General features: G+C 41.2%; 2 protein-coding genes across 2 annotated transcripts; one reads left to right on the top strand and one right to left on the bottom strand.

Moving 5' to 3' along the window:
* Window positions 1-2,296: 2,296 nt before the first annotated feature.
* Window positions 2,297-9,791, top strand: LOC136440151 (metabotropic glutamate receptor 3-like). The gene is made up of 4 exons (XM_066436005.1): window positions 2,297-2,697; window positions 4,803-6,171; window positions 6,704-8,155; window positions 8,327-9,791. Exons 2-4 carry the CDS (start codon window positions 4,813-4,815, stop codon window positions 9,437-9,439), a joined length of 3,924 nt encoding a protein of 1,307 aa, XP_066292102.1. The 5' UTR covers window positions 2,297-2,697; window positions 4,803-4,812; the 3' UTR covers window positions 9,440-9,791.
* A 1,301-nt stretch (window positions 9,792-11,092) lies between these two features.
* LOC136440150 (IQ domain-containing protein K-like) lies at window positions 11,093-15,692 on the bottom strand. Its single transcript, XM_066436004.1, has 6 exons — window positions 15,540-15,692; window positions 14,648-14,908; window positions 13,815-13,965; window positions 12,356-12,436; window positions 11,902-11,986; window positions 11,093-11,502 (listed from the first exon to the last, which is right to left on the bottom strand). The coding sequence occupies exons 1-6, from the start codon at window positions 15,598-15,600 to the stop codon at window positions 11,206-11,208; spliced, it is 936 nt and encodes a 311-aa protein (XP_066292101.1). The 5' UTR covers window positions 15,601-15,692; the 3' UTR covers window positions 11,093-11,205.
* Between the last annotated feature and the right edge of the window lie 370 nt (window positions 15,693-16,062).

Raw genomic sequence — 16,062 nt, 5'->3', positions numbered from 1 at the left:
CGTTATGTAAGCATACCAGAGTCGGAGAGACCGGTTGGTGGTCTGTTTCAATCGTAGTTTTCCTTTGCAGTACTAGTTTACAGACTTTTTTGTTGTTCAATTCTGTAATTGTGCGTTCATGACACATATGAAATCCACTCATTAAGCACTCTTAAAGGATGCGTAAACGTTCTTAAAGTTTCTTAACGCGCGCGCGTAACATAATGCTAAGATATCACATTTATACACTGTTTGTTCGTATGTGTCTAAGAACCATTAATCTGAGGTGAAAGTTTGAAAAGCAAAATAAGAAACATCAATTTGGAAATTAAAGAAAAAGCAAATGTTGGTACAAAAGAGTACGGCGTGAGAATGGGAAAAATATGATTTCTTCTGGCTCCAGGAAGAAAAAATAAACAAAAACGAACCTTTCCAGTCGATGAATACCACGCGTACATACAAGGACATTTATAGGGGGCGAATATCATTTCCATATCTTAATAAAGGCACAAAACTTATTGATTTTTTCTTACAAATTGTTTAAACCGGCCTAAAATCAGTCAATTCGATCGAAGTGACTGATTCATTCGGGTTTGTTCCTCCATTTTGTATCCACGTGTCTGTGCGTCTACTCGTACAAAACCGTTTATTTCAAAACTTCAAATTTCTCCGATGACAAGTAAAACAAACCACTACCCGATTAGAATTACCGTAGTGACTTTGTGAACGTTTTCAAAATCAACGATCACGTTCCTACCTCTTCAAAGTACAAGACAAGCCATTGGCCAGACCCATGTATTGACCTTCCGTGATACCGAATGATTCCCGACGCCACTTGCGACATCTAACGGTCGTACAGAATAATTGATGCGACACTTGCGCTCCCCTTTTCTCCACTAGACAATGCATCCTTCGGTACACGCAAATCGAGGTTGTATGGAACAACAAAGTGTAAAGAAAGATTTGAATTGACCAGAGCGAAAGCTTGCGTGATAATGTAGTCTCACCTTTTTATTGGGGGCGGTCGACGCCTTTTGTAGGTTAAGATGGGTGCCGAACACTATTTATATCAGTGGTATTTACAGATATTAATAAGTGATACTGGTATTATAGTATCTTACTTACACCATGGAACAATGATTGGATTTAATCTATGGTATAAGGTTAATAAAAGGTATATACATGTACGGATATGCCAAGCATTTTGAAAAATGGACACTCAAACCATAGAATTTACATACCTTTTAGATGTGCATCTACTTCGTACGTGTATATTGAGTCATTCTAAGGTGATGGATACGCAAATAAATATGATTTGAAATTATTCATAACGCTATTCTTTTCTTTCATTATGTATTGTTATAATGTTTTAAAAATAGCAATGTTATGGATGACTGCTATACATTATACACTGGGGGAAGGGGGGGGGGGGGGTACACAGGTGACTTTGATTTCCTATCGGGCCTCTGGTTCCATTCATACATTATTATAATACTTGGTGAAATGTTGGATGAAGGGCTCGGACTCATTCGTCGCACGATAAGGTTGCGACTGTCGTGGGATGGTTGTGGATATGTAGTTCACAATTTAACTGTCTTCCGATGATGGAAAAAGTTGCCATAAATCCTTGATGATGATCAGTCAAATCCTCAATGAAAATCTAACGACAAAAATCGTACAAATATGATCTCACATTTACTACCCTAAAAATATATCCCATTTTGGTCTTTCGACAGCGTTCCAACGCTTTGGCAAAATCCACACCACAAAAATAACTCTTCACGTGTTGACAACCTTGGGCGCGCTCGTGTATAAGTCCCGCGATATTCGACTCATGCGTGAACAATGGTAGGAAAAAGTCCTGAGGCAAAACACCATTCGCCGCCATTGTTCAAGCGAATAATTGGGGTCTCATCTAATATTTAACACAACCCCGCCCGTGTCAGTCATCAGCTATTTTAGGATTTGAATTTTTCTATCACAATAAGAATATTATGTTACAATGACAAATAAGCCTTACTTTCAGAGCTACATTTGAAGGATATGTATGGCGTATTGACTGAAATAAATTAGCCTGAAATATTGCGTAAAAAAGACGTTTCAAAACAATACGTTGGTTATGGGTGTATTCTATTATGTGATCTCCGTAGCCCAACGTCGACGTCACTCTATGACTCATAATTTGTTCTTTTGTATTTTATTCTGCCTTTTTACTACTTTTTCAAGCTTTGTAACATCCTTTTTCGACGGAAACATGGTTACGTGACATTTCTTAAACTCTGGACGCTACATATCAAAATGTATGGATAATTGTCATTTATAAATCGTCCGTGTCATCAACTTCTACGTTTAGCTGCGTTCGCTACCCTAGGGCAAAATTCTTCCTCTATAATGGGATCCGGTTTTCCCAGTGTTTGAGCTTGGGGGACGCCAAAAAGCATGAAAGACCCCTTTATGCCCCCCGTTGGTAACTTCTACCATGCGTACTGAATACTAAGAACCTTAGAGTCAAAAGCTGACCCAGGGACGTTGTAACAGTCTGCTAGGTTTCCGCCAGAGTCGCCGGCAAAATTTTGCACCGCGCCGCTGACAGTCATCAGTTTGGTCGCCAAGGACTATTCGTACCGCCGATGAACTCAAGTGTCGTCCGACGGAGCTGTCAATCAAATACAACTCTGAAGAAGACTCAGCCAGGTGATTGTTTGGACTCAAACGAAGGTAAGGAATAGGAAGGCGACACGTAAAATTATGTCCGTGCCCTGCTTGATATATAAGTGGGAAAATTGGGGCGATATGTAATCGTTTTCAGTAAATAATCAGGGAGAAAATACTGGTATGGATATCAACAACATTTTACGCTAAACCCTGACACCATTCGAGTAGTAGCTTATATATGGGGGTTTCAAAAAATAATCTAGTAACGTTTCGTGCTAAAGGACTTTGAATCTACGCAACAAACTGGTACACGAGTACACTATTTCTATCAAATCTTTGCATAAGGAAGAGCCATTGCAGCTATATCTGACGCAAAAATTTCTCTAACTTAAACGGAGGTGCGTATACTTGAATCGTGCTAAGAATGTCTTAAGTTTGGAGAGTGTATACGTAATTTTGTTGAAGGGGAGTGGACAAAGCTCTGGCCTCTGTATTCTGGTATGTGCCCTGTGCGATTTCTTCTTGACCCAAGTTGACCTCTTGATATTTACAATTCCCTGCACGTGTGTGGTGTGCTCTATAGAGGAAGACAGGGGTCCCTCGGTCACAAAAACGGCCAAGCTTAGGTCAACCATTATACCCTAGCCACTATTGTCAACGGTTATCACATCTTGTTGTTTGTTTTGCTACATTTTAGCCTTTTCTTTGCGTGAGTGAAAATCATTCGAAGAAGGGACGCTAATTTAGTAGATTTTTCGAATGCGTTGGAAATCCAACATTTGAGTCTATGATTGTGTGGGGGATTGTCTATCGTCATTTATAACAGTTGACATTTTGAATAGCTTGCTATTAATGAATCTAGTCCATAGTTCACATAGGAGGCAGCTCTTTCTTAAAGGGCAACGCAGGAACTGTATAAGACATGGTCAAGTTTGCACTACACAAACGTGATGATAATATTATACAATTAGAAACTATTCTGTATAAGTCAATAGTACAAATATATGTACATTTGTGTTGTCTAAAACTAAAACTATTCTGTATAAGTCAATAGTACAAAAAATATATGTACATTTGTGTTGTCTAAAACTAAAACTTAGTACGATGACTAAGATACGGGGAAGAAAATGCTTCTATGATTAAGATTATCAAAGAAATGGTGGTGTTCTTTTAGCGCGAGTCGAAATTGTCCGATCCATTCTTTGAACGTTGCCTCTCCAACAAGGCCCCCTCAGATCCCCCTTCCGCTTGTGACCACGTACAGCTTGATGAATGACGGTTAAGTGAATTGAATTTGAATCGTTTGAAGAGAGAGAGAGAGAGAGAGAGAGAGAGAGAGAGAGAGAGAGAGAGAGAGAGAGAGAGAGAGAGAGAGAGAGAGAGAGAGAGAGAGAGAGAGAATCAGAAACGATACAATATTGCCCAATATCTCAGTCTATCACTAAGTGTAACCGTACGGTATTATTTATAGTACAAGAAATATGGCGTGAACTTTGCACTCTTGCAAGAAGTAACCTAGCGAGTCACTAGCTGGTACACTGACCTGTGATGACTTCTCATATTAAATCATGGATAAGAGACAAAAGTACAAGTTGATAGTTTATTCTAAAATAACTGGACAGCAATATTCTACTTAGTTCTAAGTAGGCATTGAATTGATCTTTGTGGGTAGCATGTTCTGATATACAATTCAAAATTAGCGTGTTACTCCCATTTTCATTCTGAATTTGAACACCCATATAATTACGTATTAAGGGTAATCTTTTTGGGTCACGCAACTGAAACATTTCAAACGAAACGCCCGCCAATGAAAAGGGACATTAGAAAGGATGAAGACTTAACGATATGCCCAATGAAACTGACGTTTATAAAGCTAAATCCCCTGAAGGCTTAAATTTGGGGTTATCAATAATTCGTTTTGGATACGGTATGGGGACGAATCCAAACTACTCGTAGATTATCGAGTGCCATTCGTTTTCAGTCAATTTAACAGGGTGTTCCTTAGTTTGGTTAATTTTGCGCGAGCTCAAGTGTATGCTTTGTTTGTAATTGTGTAGGCTGTATTTGTTGTGCTATAATTAAAAGAAAAAATTACAGACCATATTCCAAAATTTAACAAAGAGTTAGACGAATCTGACTGACATGTGATGATTTGATTCCGTACACAGGCTCATCAACATGACGTCGTATTGCCTAGCAACGGTATTCTTGGTGTTCACACTCCTCCTCTCAAACGGTGAAGGGCAGCCTCATCTGCGTACTCCAGGTGACGTCATCATTGCCGCCCTCATCCCCGTCCATCCCGCTGGTCACGTGCCCTTCACGTGCGGAGACGTCGTACCTGCTACCAGTCTCCAATTGGTCGAGGCCTTCTTCTTTGCCATTGACGTCATCAACCGTGACTCCGCCCTTCTGCCAGGTGTTAGGCTGGGTGGGGTTGTGATTGACAGCTGCAATAGTCCCGAAATAGCAGCTCTTGAGGTAACGAACCTGTTAAGCGGGGGCGCAGGATATCTTAGTGACGACAAAGATAAAGTTGTTGGATTTGTCAGTGGCGAATCCGACCAAGTCACCGCTGCGGTAGCGAGTATCCTAGCCTCGACGCAGACGCCTCAAATCAGCTACACGACAACAAGCGCGGCGCTGAGTGACGATCTCTTGTATCCCTACTTATTTCGGGCTCTACCGAGTGAAAATACGCATGGCGCCGTCCTAGTCGAGATTGTCAAGAAACTTAGATGGACGTATGTGTCAGTAATCGTTTCAGACGACGTTTACGGATCAGCCAATCTAAAAGCCTTCCGAAGAATCGCAGAAAATGATGACGTATGCATCTCCTCTACACAATTTGTGCGTCAGAACAGCACGGACACTGACCTTGACTACGTCATTTCCGTTTTGAGAAGCAAGCAAGGGGCCAAAGGCGTCGTGTTGCTGCTTCAAATGGAGGCTATTCACAGGGTTTTCGAGGCAGCCACGCGAGCTGGGGTTTCTACACGGTTCCAATGGTTGGGTTTCGGCCTGAAGGACGTTCTTGAAATGAATAATTTCGACTCAGTCGCCAAAGGATCGATGTCACTGGAAACAGAGACCCAAGAAATCGATACTTTCAAAGAGTATCTAAAAACTTTAAATCCAGCAAACTATACCCGTAACCCCTCATTTCGAGTATTTTGGCAACAATATTTTAACTGTGACCTCTTCCCTGGAGACGGTGCCTTTGGTCAGAACTGCACTGGGAACGAGGTTTTGGACGAAAACTCTGGGTTCGACCAGGACCCGTTAGTTCTTCCAGTCTTCAACAGTGTGTACTCGTTTGCGCATGCGCTGGAAGCTGTGTTGTCTGGAGGATGTTTGGGCCCCGTCAGCGCATGCGTGGCAGGGAAAGGAGCACGGTTCTTTGAGAAATTGAAGAGGATGAGTTTCCTTTCTGTTAGTGGGAGTAATTTCAGATTCACACAGGACCGATTTGCGGAGCCAGCTTTCGACGTGCTCAACTACAAGAGGATCCCTGGTGGGGCCTTTGCAATGACTAAGGTATGTCAACAACTATATATGTTGGATAGATATATGCGTAAGAGTATATGTAAAGCTGTTTCTGGATGTGTATTAAAACGGTAATAGAACTAGAAATCAGTATTTGCTGGCAAATACGGACAGGTTCGCGTGCGGACTTTGCTTCGGGGGAGAAAATTGTTAGTAGGGGATGTAATTTGTGGAAGAGATCATTACATGCCGTTATTGAATTGTACTCTTATATGTAAGGAAGTTTGTGTTTTTGTATTTCCATATATATATAGTATTGATGCTGAAGTTAAATTATGCCTTTTTGTAAAGATCTGGCATGATTTCAATAATATCAGCAACTAGTACCTAGCGGTAAACTGAAGCGCAGCTTGTGATATTTGATGGTACTGCAGTCTTTGAACTTCCTGTCCTTTATCTAGTCTGGAAACAAAATGATAACCAGAAGGTGTCGAAATCCCAAGATAGTGGCAACTGCCAGTGCTGCCATGACGAGTGGATAATAAGCTAGTTTCTAACCATTGTTATACCATTTCTGTGACAGGTTGGTCGCTATGCGGGTGGCATTCTACAGCTGAACCCGTCAGATGTCTTCACCTACAACGATCAGAACATGCCTGTGGTATCCACGTCCTACTGCGTCGGCACCTGCCCCGAATGCGCACGTGCAGACGACGTCATCTACATCCCCGGTGACGTCATCATTCCTGCTGTCATTCCCGTCCACTCCAGTCAATCGTCGTCTCCGTTTGCCTGCGGCGCCTTACGTTCCAAGGCGGTAGTACAGGACGTCGAGGCGCTTTTGTACGCTTTAGACAAAGTCAACGCCGACAGAGATATACTCCCTACCCTCAAACTAGGAACTGTTGTTCTAGACTCGTGTTCGAGCGGTGTAAAAGCCGTTAGGGACGCCTCAAATCTACAGAGCACGGGGAAAACTTCGAGAGGAGACCTAGTTTCACAAATAGCCGGTTACGTCGGTTCTTCAAATGCGGGCGAGTCGCAACAACTGGCGACTTTTTTGGATGGTTTAGAAATACCGGAGATAGGAACTTGCCAAAACAACCGACATTTAACAGATAGGTCTAGGTACCCCAACTTTTTAAACGCCGTATCGTCGGAAAAACAAAAAGTGAACGTTACAATCGCAGTTCTGAGAAGGTTGGGTTTTAGTTACGTCTCAGTTGTCAATAGTGAAGACGAGATGTTTAAAATGCTGAAAAAAGACTTCGTGTCTGCCGCCACCCGACAGGGGATATGTATTGCGACAGAAGTGGAGGTGAAAAGTTTCCACCAGAGTGGGGATTACGACAGAACGATTGCAGCACTAAAAGAACACGCAGAAAAGGGAGCAGAGGCCGTTGTGCTATTTCTGTCTTCTGCGCAAGCGCGAAGCCTTATTGGCGCCACCTCGCGGGGCGATGCCCTTGGCCTCTTCACGTGGGTATCCGCTCTTGGCCTTGGCAACGACAACGCCTTCTTTTCGACGAACGTGACCTTGAAATATGCCACAAGGGGAGCGCTGAGGCTAGAAACAGAAGTCAGAAAATCACAGGCGTTTGAGAACTACGTATCGTCTCTTACCCCTGGACAGAACACACGGAACCCATGGTTCAAACCATTCTGGCAATACCTTTTTCAATGTGACCTCCCCGGGACTATTGCCAAATATGGTAGGCAATGCGGGAGTGACTCGCGCGTCGTGAACTTTGACTTCTTGGACGACGGCTGCGCACTGAGCACCATCAACGCAGTTGTTGCCATGGCAAGAGGAATACACCAATACTGGAAAGAAACGTGTTCGACGCCCGGGTTGTGCGACGCATACTGGAGTTCGGTGGGAAGACTGCAAGACATCGTGGACAAAATCAGGGCGGTTTCGTACATGGACGAGAGCGGAGGGATATTCAGATTCACACCCAGTGGTGATGCGGCGGCCCGGATGAAGATTCTCAACTACCAGAGGCAAAGCGGAGGATCCTACGGCTACAAAGAAGTAGGTCTAATCGTCAACTTTTAATTGATTTAATTTCTGTTCACGGCTTATCAGATGTACGTGTTCTATCATGTCAGTGACCAAGAAGGTAATCTTGGAAGACTATTACTCCCTTTTACTTTAAAACACGAAGCAAAAAGATAGAAACAGCTATTTTTTTTTCATATACAGGTTGGGACGTGGTCGGATAACACCCTCCAGTTGACGCCGTGGACAGTTCGCGCCTACGCCGCCGATGATATGGAGCGCCGCCCGACCTCCGCGTGCAAGGACACCTCCTTCTGTCCCCAGTGTACCAACGTTCCCTCGTCTAAACCAACCGGCATCAACGCTACGAGGAACGTCTTCGCGCCAATCACAGACCTGGAGAGTTTGTGGGGGTTGCTAGTCGTTGTAGCTGCGGGGTTAGGGGTCACCATCATGACTATCTTTACGTGTTACGTCACGGTGACGCTCCAGAGCATTCAGACAAAGCGTTCATCAACCGCGTTGGGGTATCTGCTGCTGGTGGGTATCCTATTGATGTTCGTAACGGTGGTGTTCTTCGTAATCGAGCCGACGGACGCCGTGTGCGGGCTGCGTCGTGTGGGTCTCGCACTGGCGTACGCGGTGTGCTTCGCCGCCATGTTGGCGAAAATCGCGCGAACGGGGATGGCGCGTCCTCCTAGTAGCCCTGTCATGTTTGTCATCGCCATTTTGTTAGTAGCCGTACAAGTGGCAGTGTCGGTCGAATGGCTGATTCTCGCTCCCCCAAAAGCAGTCTACACAGCCGTAACCAAAGATAACACGGTCCAGTACATCTTTCAGTGCGCCGTCAGAAAGGAATCCCTCATCCAATCCCTTACTTATGTCATGCTCTTAGGACTTCTGACCCTTATATTCGCCATAGTTAAAAGCACTCGTAGAGAGCGGACTTCGGAGATTATTTGTATCAGTAATAGTGCCTGGTTGACGGGTTTTATTCTGGTTGCGTGGACGATAATGCATACGCTAGGAGCTACGTCGCTGAATAAGGAACACTGGCGCGATCCGGCTGTGTGTATAGGACTGGTGACCACCGGTTGGATTCTCTTGTTGTTCATGTTCATACCAAAGCTATGGACGCTCGCACGTCTGAAGAGAAGGCACCATCTGAGGAAGGTGAACGCCGAGAACCAACGCCGCGCGCGCGCTGTTAGCCATCCGCCTCGTCAAAATATCGTCAATGGCAACGCAACGTCCAGGTCCCGAGGCAGCGACAACAGCAGACCCTCCCAACCGCCTCTGTACGGGGACGTGGCCTAGCCGGGTCCGCCGGGAGCGCCCCCTGTCTATTACTACAGGTTCTGCCACCGCCAGGCCAAATCAAAGTACTCAGGTGGTCGGGAGGATCTGCTCTTTCAGTGGTGACGAGTGTCGTCTGCTCTACCTGTCAATCAAATCACTAACAAAATCCATTCTACGTATCCAACTGATATCTAATATCGTACATAATTAATGACAGTATCTTTTCTTACTACATGTCCAATGCTAATTATATCTACAGTTCTCGCATTTGAACTACTAACAATTTAGAATACTGACATCGTCACCACTGCTAGCGCCTTGTACAAAATGCTAACTAAACAGAACAAGAATAACAGAACGCACACATACGTACCCTAATTAGTTTTGTCTCACTAACAAAATAATTCTGTTCCTCCGAGTTTATCTATTTCACCTTGGACGTTGCCATGCCATCGACATTTTGATGATGACATTATTATTATCATTATTACTTGTATTTGTTTAAAAAATACTTAAGGTAGAGTGCTTTGTACATATGTATCATAAAAGCGATCATGGTCTTTCTTTGGGACATTGAGCAAAATTGAGATATTGTCGTTGCTGTAAAAAAAAGTTTCAAATTATCGACATTTTAAAACTAGAAATTGCCAAGATTACTCAAACACTATGATGTACAGCTGTGTGATTATTATGATCCTATGTGCACTTTTGTATCTAATAACCTTTAAAACAATATTCACAAGACAAACATCCAAACATCAACTTTTTGTAAAAGAAACAATATTTTGCTGAATTTATTGAAGAAATAAAGACTAGATCGTTTGTCTTTCCAAAGGTGTAAGTCTGATACAGACATGTACTATAAATTATGTATTATGAAAAACTGATACATGTATTGGTATGGCTTTAACAATGCCTAAATTTCAGACAGCTATCTTGAACTGTCAAGAAAAAGAAGAGAAAGAAAAGCTGAAGAAACGCCTAATACTCGTAGTGCATTCAATGGGTATAGAAACTGCTAACTCAATAAAGTTATACTAAAGATTATCTCATCCAATAGTTTCTAATCTTTGCCATTCAGCTTATTGTATTCAAATGGAAAGGTTGTTTGCTAAGCCTGTAAAGACACACATGCACAAACACACACATAATTTGTTCATAGCCTCACTTATGTCAATATTTGGTGAATATTTGATGAATATCTGTTATTATTCACAAGTCCTATCAAAAGTAGTTAGTATGCCAAATGTTTAGCAAAATACACACACACACATGCAGATACACACACACACAAAGTTCTCACTCACACACATGCATTATACATCTTATACACACACGTACACACAATGTACACACATGCACATGCACACAGTCACACACATGCACACACCAAAAATGGAAGAAAAATGACATTCTTTTTACTTTTTATTGCTATCACACAAAATTCTCCCACAAATACACCATAGCTTTCATTTACTGCATTTAGAAACAATATGAGTTTGGCAAAAATTACCATATGATGGTATATTAAACTTTTCGTAACAAAACATCAATAGAAACTCTATACACAAGCACAGAAAACTATGAAAAGTTAATAGAAATTCATGAAATAGTCCTTCAAATGTAATATGCTTACAATATTTCATACAGTAACTTTTCATAATAGTATCATTTGTTTGCAAATCCCTTTCCAGATTTGTATTTACAGTACTTCAAACAATATAGTGTGTTTTTCTTAAAGTTGACTGCATCTCGTTATTATACAACTTCTTCCTCCTAAAGTCTTACACATCAGGACTCTGAGGTGGTTGTGGGGAGGGGGGCTCTATACTGATAGACACTTCTGACGTAACAGCCGATATCCCAGATGATGCTCTCTGTTTCTTAAAGCCCCTGGGACTGCCCGAACTTGATGTCTTGTGGGTTCCTTTTGGGCTGGTCTTCTGCGTAGGATCGTGGCCCTCCTCCGAAGGCTCATGTTTTCTCCAGAACTCCTCGACCTTGATGGAGATGTCCTCTCCTTCCTCGCGGAGTTCACGCTGCCACTGACGCAACTCCTGAACCTCAGGGTCTCTTCTTGTCTGTATGAGAACATAGGTATGAGACCTGTCTTCAAATCAAAACCAAAAACAATGCCTCAAATGTTTAATTTGCTTGAAATATCTCATGTCTTATAAGTTATAAAATTTCTTTTTTGTTTACAAAAAGAGAGTGGCAGGTTCACTGTGCTGTGCAGTGAGGCCACCCGGCGATACAATTCGGCATTGCAGCGTCTCTCCGGTAAAGATATCTAGAAGTAGTATGTCATCACAATGGTTTCAACCTTCTTGTTCTATAAACAATGATGTTGAATACTTAACTGAAAATTTAATGTTATAATTAGAACAATTCCAGCTGTCAATCAAAATTAGCAGTGTAGCCAATGAGAAAGCAGCTGCAGTTATGTGGGTATCCCACCGATGTTTCCATGTTGTACTTACCAGGTATCCCCTGAAGAATGACTGGATAATGGTGGCCGCTTCCTCATCAGACAACAGCAAAGACAGGGGCAGAGGGGGGCGGGGACTGAGGGGATTGAAAACAACAAATATCATATGAGCAGTGTCTTGTAAAGAAGTACATGGTTGTTTATTATTACATGTACTGCTCCTTTCATAAAAAAGATAAATTGTTCAGCAAGTAAGGTAGAACAACAGAAATTCTTTAAGGCATCAAATATTTTGAATCTTAAATGATTTTAAAAGTTTGTTTTTTTATACATTTTGTGTGTCATTAGGAAAAAGGTAGTATATTTCAACATTCTGAATTAAAGGAATATAAAGCCGGCTGAATGTACATGTATCAATGTACACACTATATTTTTTTCTGAAAATCTATGCACATTTTTTCCTGTTAGTCAATTTCAGGACAGTTGAAGGAAATTGAAGCACTTACTGTTCCTCCAGCCAGCTCTTGACAAACGGAATTTCAAAGAGTGTGATGTCACCTCTGTCTGCTCCGTATTGAGGATTCATCCTATCAGATACAAACACACAGAGCATTGAAAATTTGAAATAAATAAAGAATTATGCTGATGAGACATATCCTGGAACTTATCAATGGTTATACTTATAGCACTAACCACTTGTTAGCCTGACATGCAATTCATTTTCGGTTAATTTTTTATCTTAGCTGAAAACACCAATCTAGCTACGTCCGAATTTCCTACAATGCAACTTCAGTCAAAGCTACTCTACAAGACCACTCAGGGGACCGATCAATAAAATGTGGACAGGTGGTCACTATCGACAGGATTATTAATGCTTGTGTCAATGGGTTGGGGTTTTGTGCGCGTAAGAAATTTGCGCGTGAAAAACTTGCGCGTGAAAAACTTGCGCGTGAAAAACTTGCGCGTGAAAAATAAAGTTCAAGAAATGTGTCAGAAAATGTGCACTACAAAATTCTTAGTCAGAAAAATGTTACCCCATGATATGATTTTGCATCTGTTTCCTGAATTTTGGATTTGAATTTTAGGTCCCTTGGGAATATCTAAGCTGACTCCTAAGGGATTTAAAACCTTTTTGGAGGTTTTAAGCTTAAAACTTGAAATAAGATGAGCCACAATGGAACTAAGTATCTTAGTGTTGCATTCTACAGTTCAAAATGTTTTTCTTTCAATCTTCAAGTGTTTTTTAAGTGATTTTCAAATGTTAAGTTTTCACGCACAAAAAAGTTTGAAATTTGCGCGTGAAAGAATCTGCTTGAGAAAAGATTAAATTAGGCTAATAGAATGGAGAAAAGCTTCAAATAGTTAAATTTTACAATACAAAACCTTATATAAATAAGTTGACTATGTATTTCTGAAAGATTTAAGTGATTTTAAAATGTTTAGGTTTCAAGCCCCCAAAAGTTTAACAATTCCCAAGGGACCTATTCCCAAGGGACAAAAAAATCAAAAGTTTTGAAACCATAAATTCAGGTGTCTGATGAAAAATTGTATCATGGGATCACATTTTCCTGTCTAAGAAAATTATACTGCACATTTTCTGACACATTTTAAAGAAATTCATTTTTTCACGCGCAAATTCTTCACGCGCAAATTTTCACGCGCAAATTTTTCACGTGCAGAAAACCCGTTCCCTTGTCAATGGGAAAAGGATCTAAAGTACCAACAAAAGTGATCATATTGCAATTGGCCTTATGTGGAGATGGCTACTTGTACAGGTTTGACTGTATATCAGTGACCAGGTGGTCCTTAATAGTAGAGGTGGTCACTTGTACAGGTTTGACTGTGCATCAATGGTAAAAAAATTATGTTACTAGACGGACATGGTCACTTGTAAGTGTTTGAAGTTATAAATGAATGTATTTCAAAATTCATTGTTATAAGGCAGGTCGTTGAATGTGAACTCACTTGTAGAGCCACTCCGTGAGGAAGTCGCAGGCGTTAAACTTGGTTCTCTTCCTCTCGAAGCACCTCTGGTTCTTCGCCTCCCTCAGCATCTCCACCATGCCTGGCAGGAGGACGGGGAAGATGTAGTGTTCCAGGTACTCTCTGGGCGCACCTGGATAAGATAATCATCATACTGTAAACATCAAAATGTTCACAAACAGAAGACGTTCAACCAATAGTGATTGAGGGTGTCACGCTGGCTTCATATTTGTAATTTTTTGCGGTGACATGTCAAGCAAAAAACACACAGTAGACACTTGATTTAATGATTTTGTAACATAGATGTTTTCAGAAAGACCAAATTTTAACATGAATGATAGAGAAAATTGCATCTCACTGTCACGTCACTTCTCCCTGAGCATAAAACTACACCACTTACTCTCAGCCCAAGAGTAATCAACCACCCAAAAATCATGACCATAGCATGTTCAGAAAGCGAGATATCAAAAAATGATGTTCAGCTGCAGTACCTAGGAAATCTACCAGGGGGCCCAAAATCTAACTATTTCCAGTTTTTGGCACACCCTACTAACACACACAACATGAAACAAATCCCATAACATGTTCAGAACGGGAGATATAAAAAAACAAAAGTTCAGCTGCAGTACCTAGGAAGGCTGCCAGGGGGCCCAAAATCTAATCATTTTCAGTTTTCACCACAACCTACCAACACACGCAATATGAAACCAATCCATCAAGTTGTTTCTGAGTTATCTTGTTCACGGAAACACACAGATAAACGTTGCCTAAGATATAATCATAACCTCCATTTTTCATGGAGAACTAACACCTACATAGCCTAGGATCAGGCAGTGGTGTACTGGGAGGACTGGGCGGTGGTGGAGGCTTATCCACGAGAGAGTATCCGACGCACGCGGGATGTGAGGTGGACGGGTCAAACGACTCGAAGGGATCGCTGTCCGCGGGAACCTTTGAGAACATCCGGCCGTAGAAGACGGGGTTGTGTTTGGTGGCATCGTACTGAACCACATCAGTCTTTACAGACGATGCGTCATCTTCTGGAGGCTCAAAAGGGGGTCTTGTTGCTGCCACTTCTGTAAAGAAATAATATTGAACACAAATATGAGTTATGTTATAAACCTGAAAAAATTGATGACTAATTAAGAGATAACTATTTGTATTCTACATGTCTTGGTAACGTCAAAGAAAAAAACAAGTAAGGTTTGATTTGTACATGTACCATGAACAATTTATGCACATGTCAAACAGAGCTCGAAACTCTTCATTTCTGTTATGTGCAATATGTGATTCACTCAACTATAGTATTCTACTTTTTCTCTGGAGTCTCAATCTTGTTTTGCAAATTAAGTGGGTACCGGTATAATATTTTTTTCCAGCTCTGTTTCAGTGTTTATGAACTCATTTTGTGTATACCTGAAACGATACAACATCGCCCCATATCGACCAAAAAAATAATAAAGAACATAGAAGTCGGAACACCGAAGAATAGATTCATGAGCCCTAGAAAGACCACATTTTTTCTGGAAAGGTATTTTGAAGTTTTTCCTGGTCTTACCAAGGACTTACATGTACTTGGCTTTCAAGTACAAAATTAAGTTTTGCGTCAAGACAGCTCAACACCAGGTAAATAAGTTGAATGTATAGAAATCTATATTGTTCATTGTGTATTTCTACCTGTACAAATTGAGTTAAGTTCGTCCTTACCTGCACATATTTGGTCCCAAAGACTGATCTCTTTCTTTTCACCGATAACTTTCGCTGCCATCTTGAATCTTTGTTTATGCCTTACAACGACCTGGCCACATCACGAAACCAACCGCTTGAAGAAAAATAAACCTCGCAGAAATTCAACATTTAACATCCATTTAGACTAATAACGACCATATGGAAGCTCTATTTGATGCAATATGATGTTATATTGATATGCATTTACAGATAGTAGAAACATGATTGTGATTTAAGCTATTTAACTCTACGCGGAAGGATATTTCATAATGTTGTCATGGCAACACGTTTCGGGCAAGAAGCTAGGTCAAAGGTTGTTAATCTGGCAAGGCAGCGAAATGTTAAAAAAAGTTATTATGTTCGAAAAAGGCTTTTATTGATCCATTATCAAATAAAAGAGCAATAAAAATCATCAAAATTTATTATCTTCACATTTACATTATCTATATTGACGATATTCAAAATTAGATCGTATTTATGTCCCTACGTTATCTTTAGTCAC

This window comes from Branchiostoma lanceolatum, chromosome 8 (assembly GCF_035083965.1).
Source record: "Branchiostoma lanceolatum isolate klBraLanc5 chromosome 8, klBraLanc5.hap2, whole genome shotgun sequence".
NCBI lineage: Eukaryota > Metazoa > Chordata > Leptocardii > Amphioxiformes > Branchiostomatidae > Branchiostoma > Branchiostoma lanceolatum.
The sequence above is the reverse complement of the archived record's forward strand: the minus strand, read 5'-3'. Positions and strand labels throughout refer to the sequence as shown.

Coding starts and splice junctions, on each gene's coding strand:
- LOC136440151 (XM_066436005.1), top strand. CDS start 4,813: ATGACGTCGTATTGCCTAGCAACGGTATTCTTGGTGTTCACACTCCTC. Junction 6,172..6,703: donor GGGCCTTTGCAATGACTAAG/GTATGTCAACAA, acceptor TTTCTGTGACAG/GTTGGTCGCTATGCGGGTGG. Junction 8,156..8,326: donor GATCCTACGGCTACAAAGAA/GTAGGTCTAATC, acceptor TTTCATATACAG/GTTGGGACGTGGTCGGATAA.
- LOC136440150 (XM_066436004.1), bottom strand. CDS start 15,600: ATGGCAGCGAAAGTTATCGGTGAAAAGAAAGAGATCAGTCTTTGGGAC. Junction 13,966..14,647: donor ACTGCCTGATCCTAGGCTAT/GTAGGTGTTAGT, acceptor TATCTTATCCAG/GTGCGCCCAGAGAGTACCTG. Junction 11,987..12,355: donor AAGAGCTGGCTGGAGGAACA/GTAAGTGCTTCA, acceptor CAATCCCCTCAG/TCCCCGCCCCCCTCTGCCCC.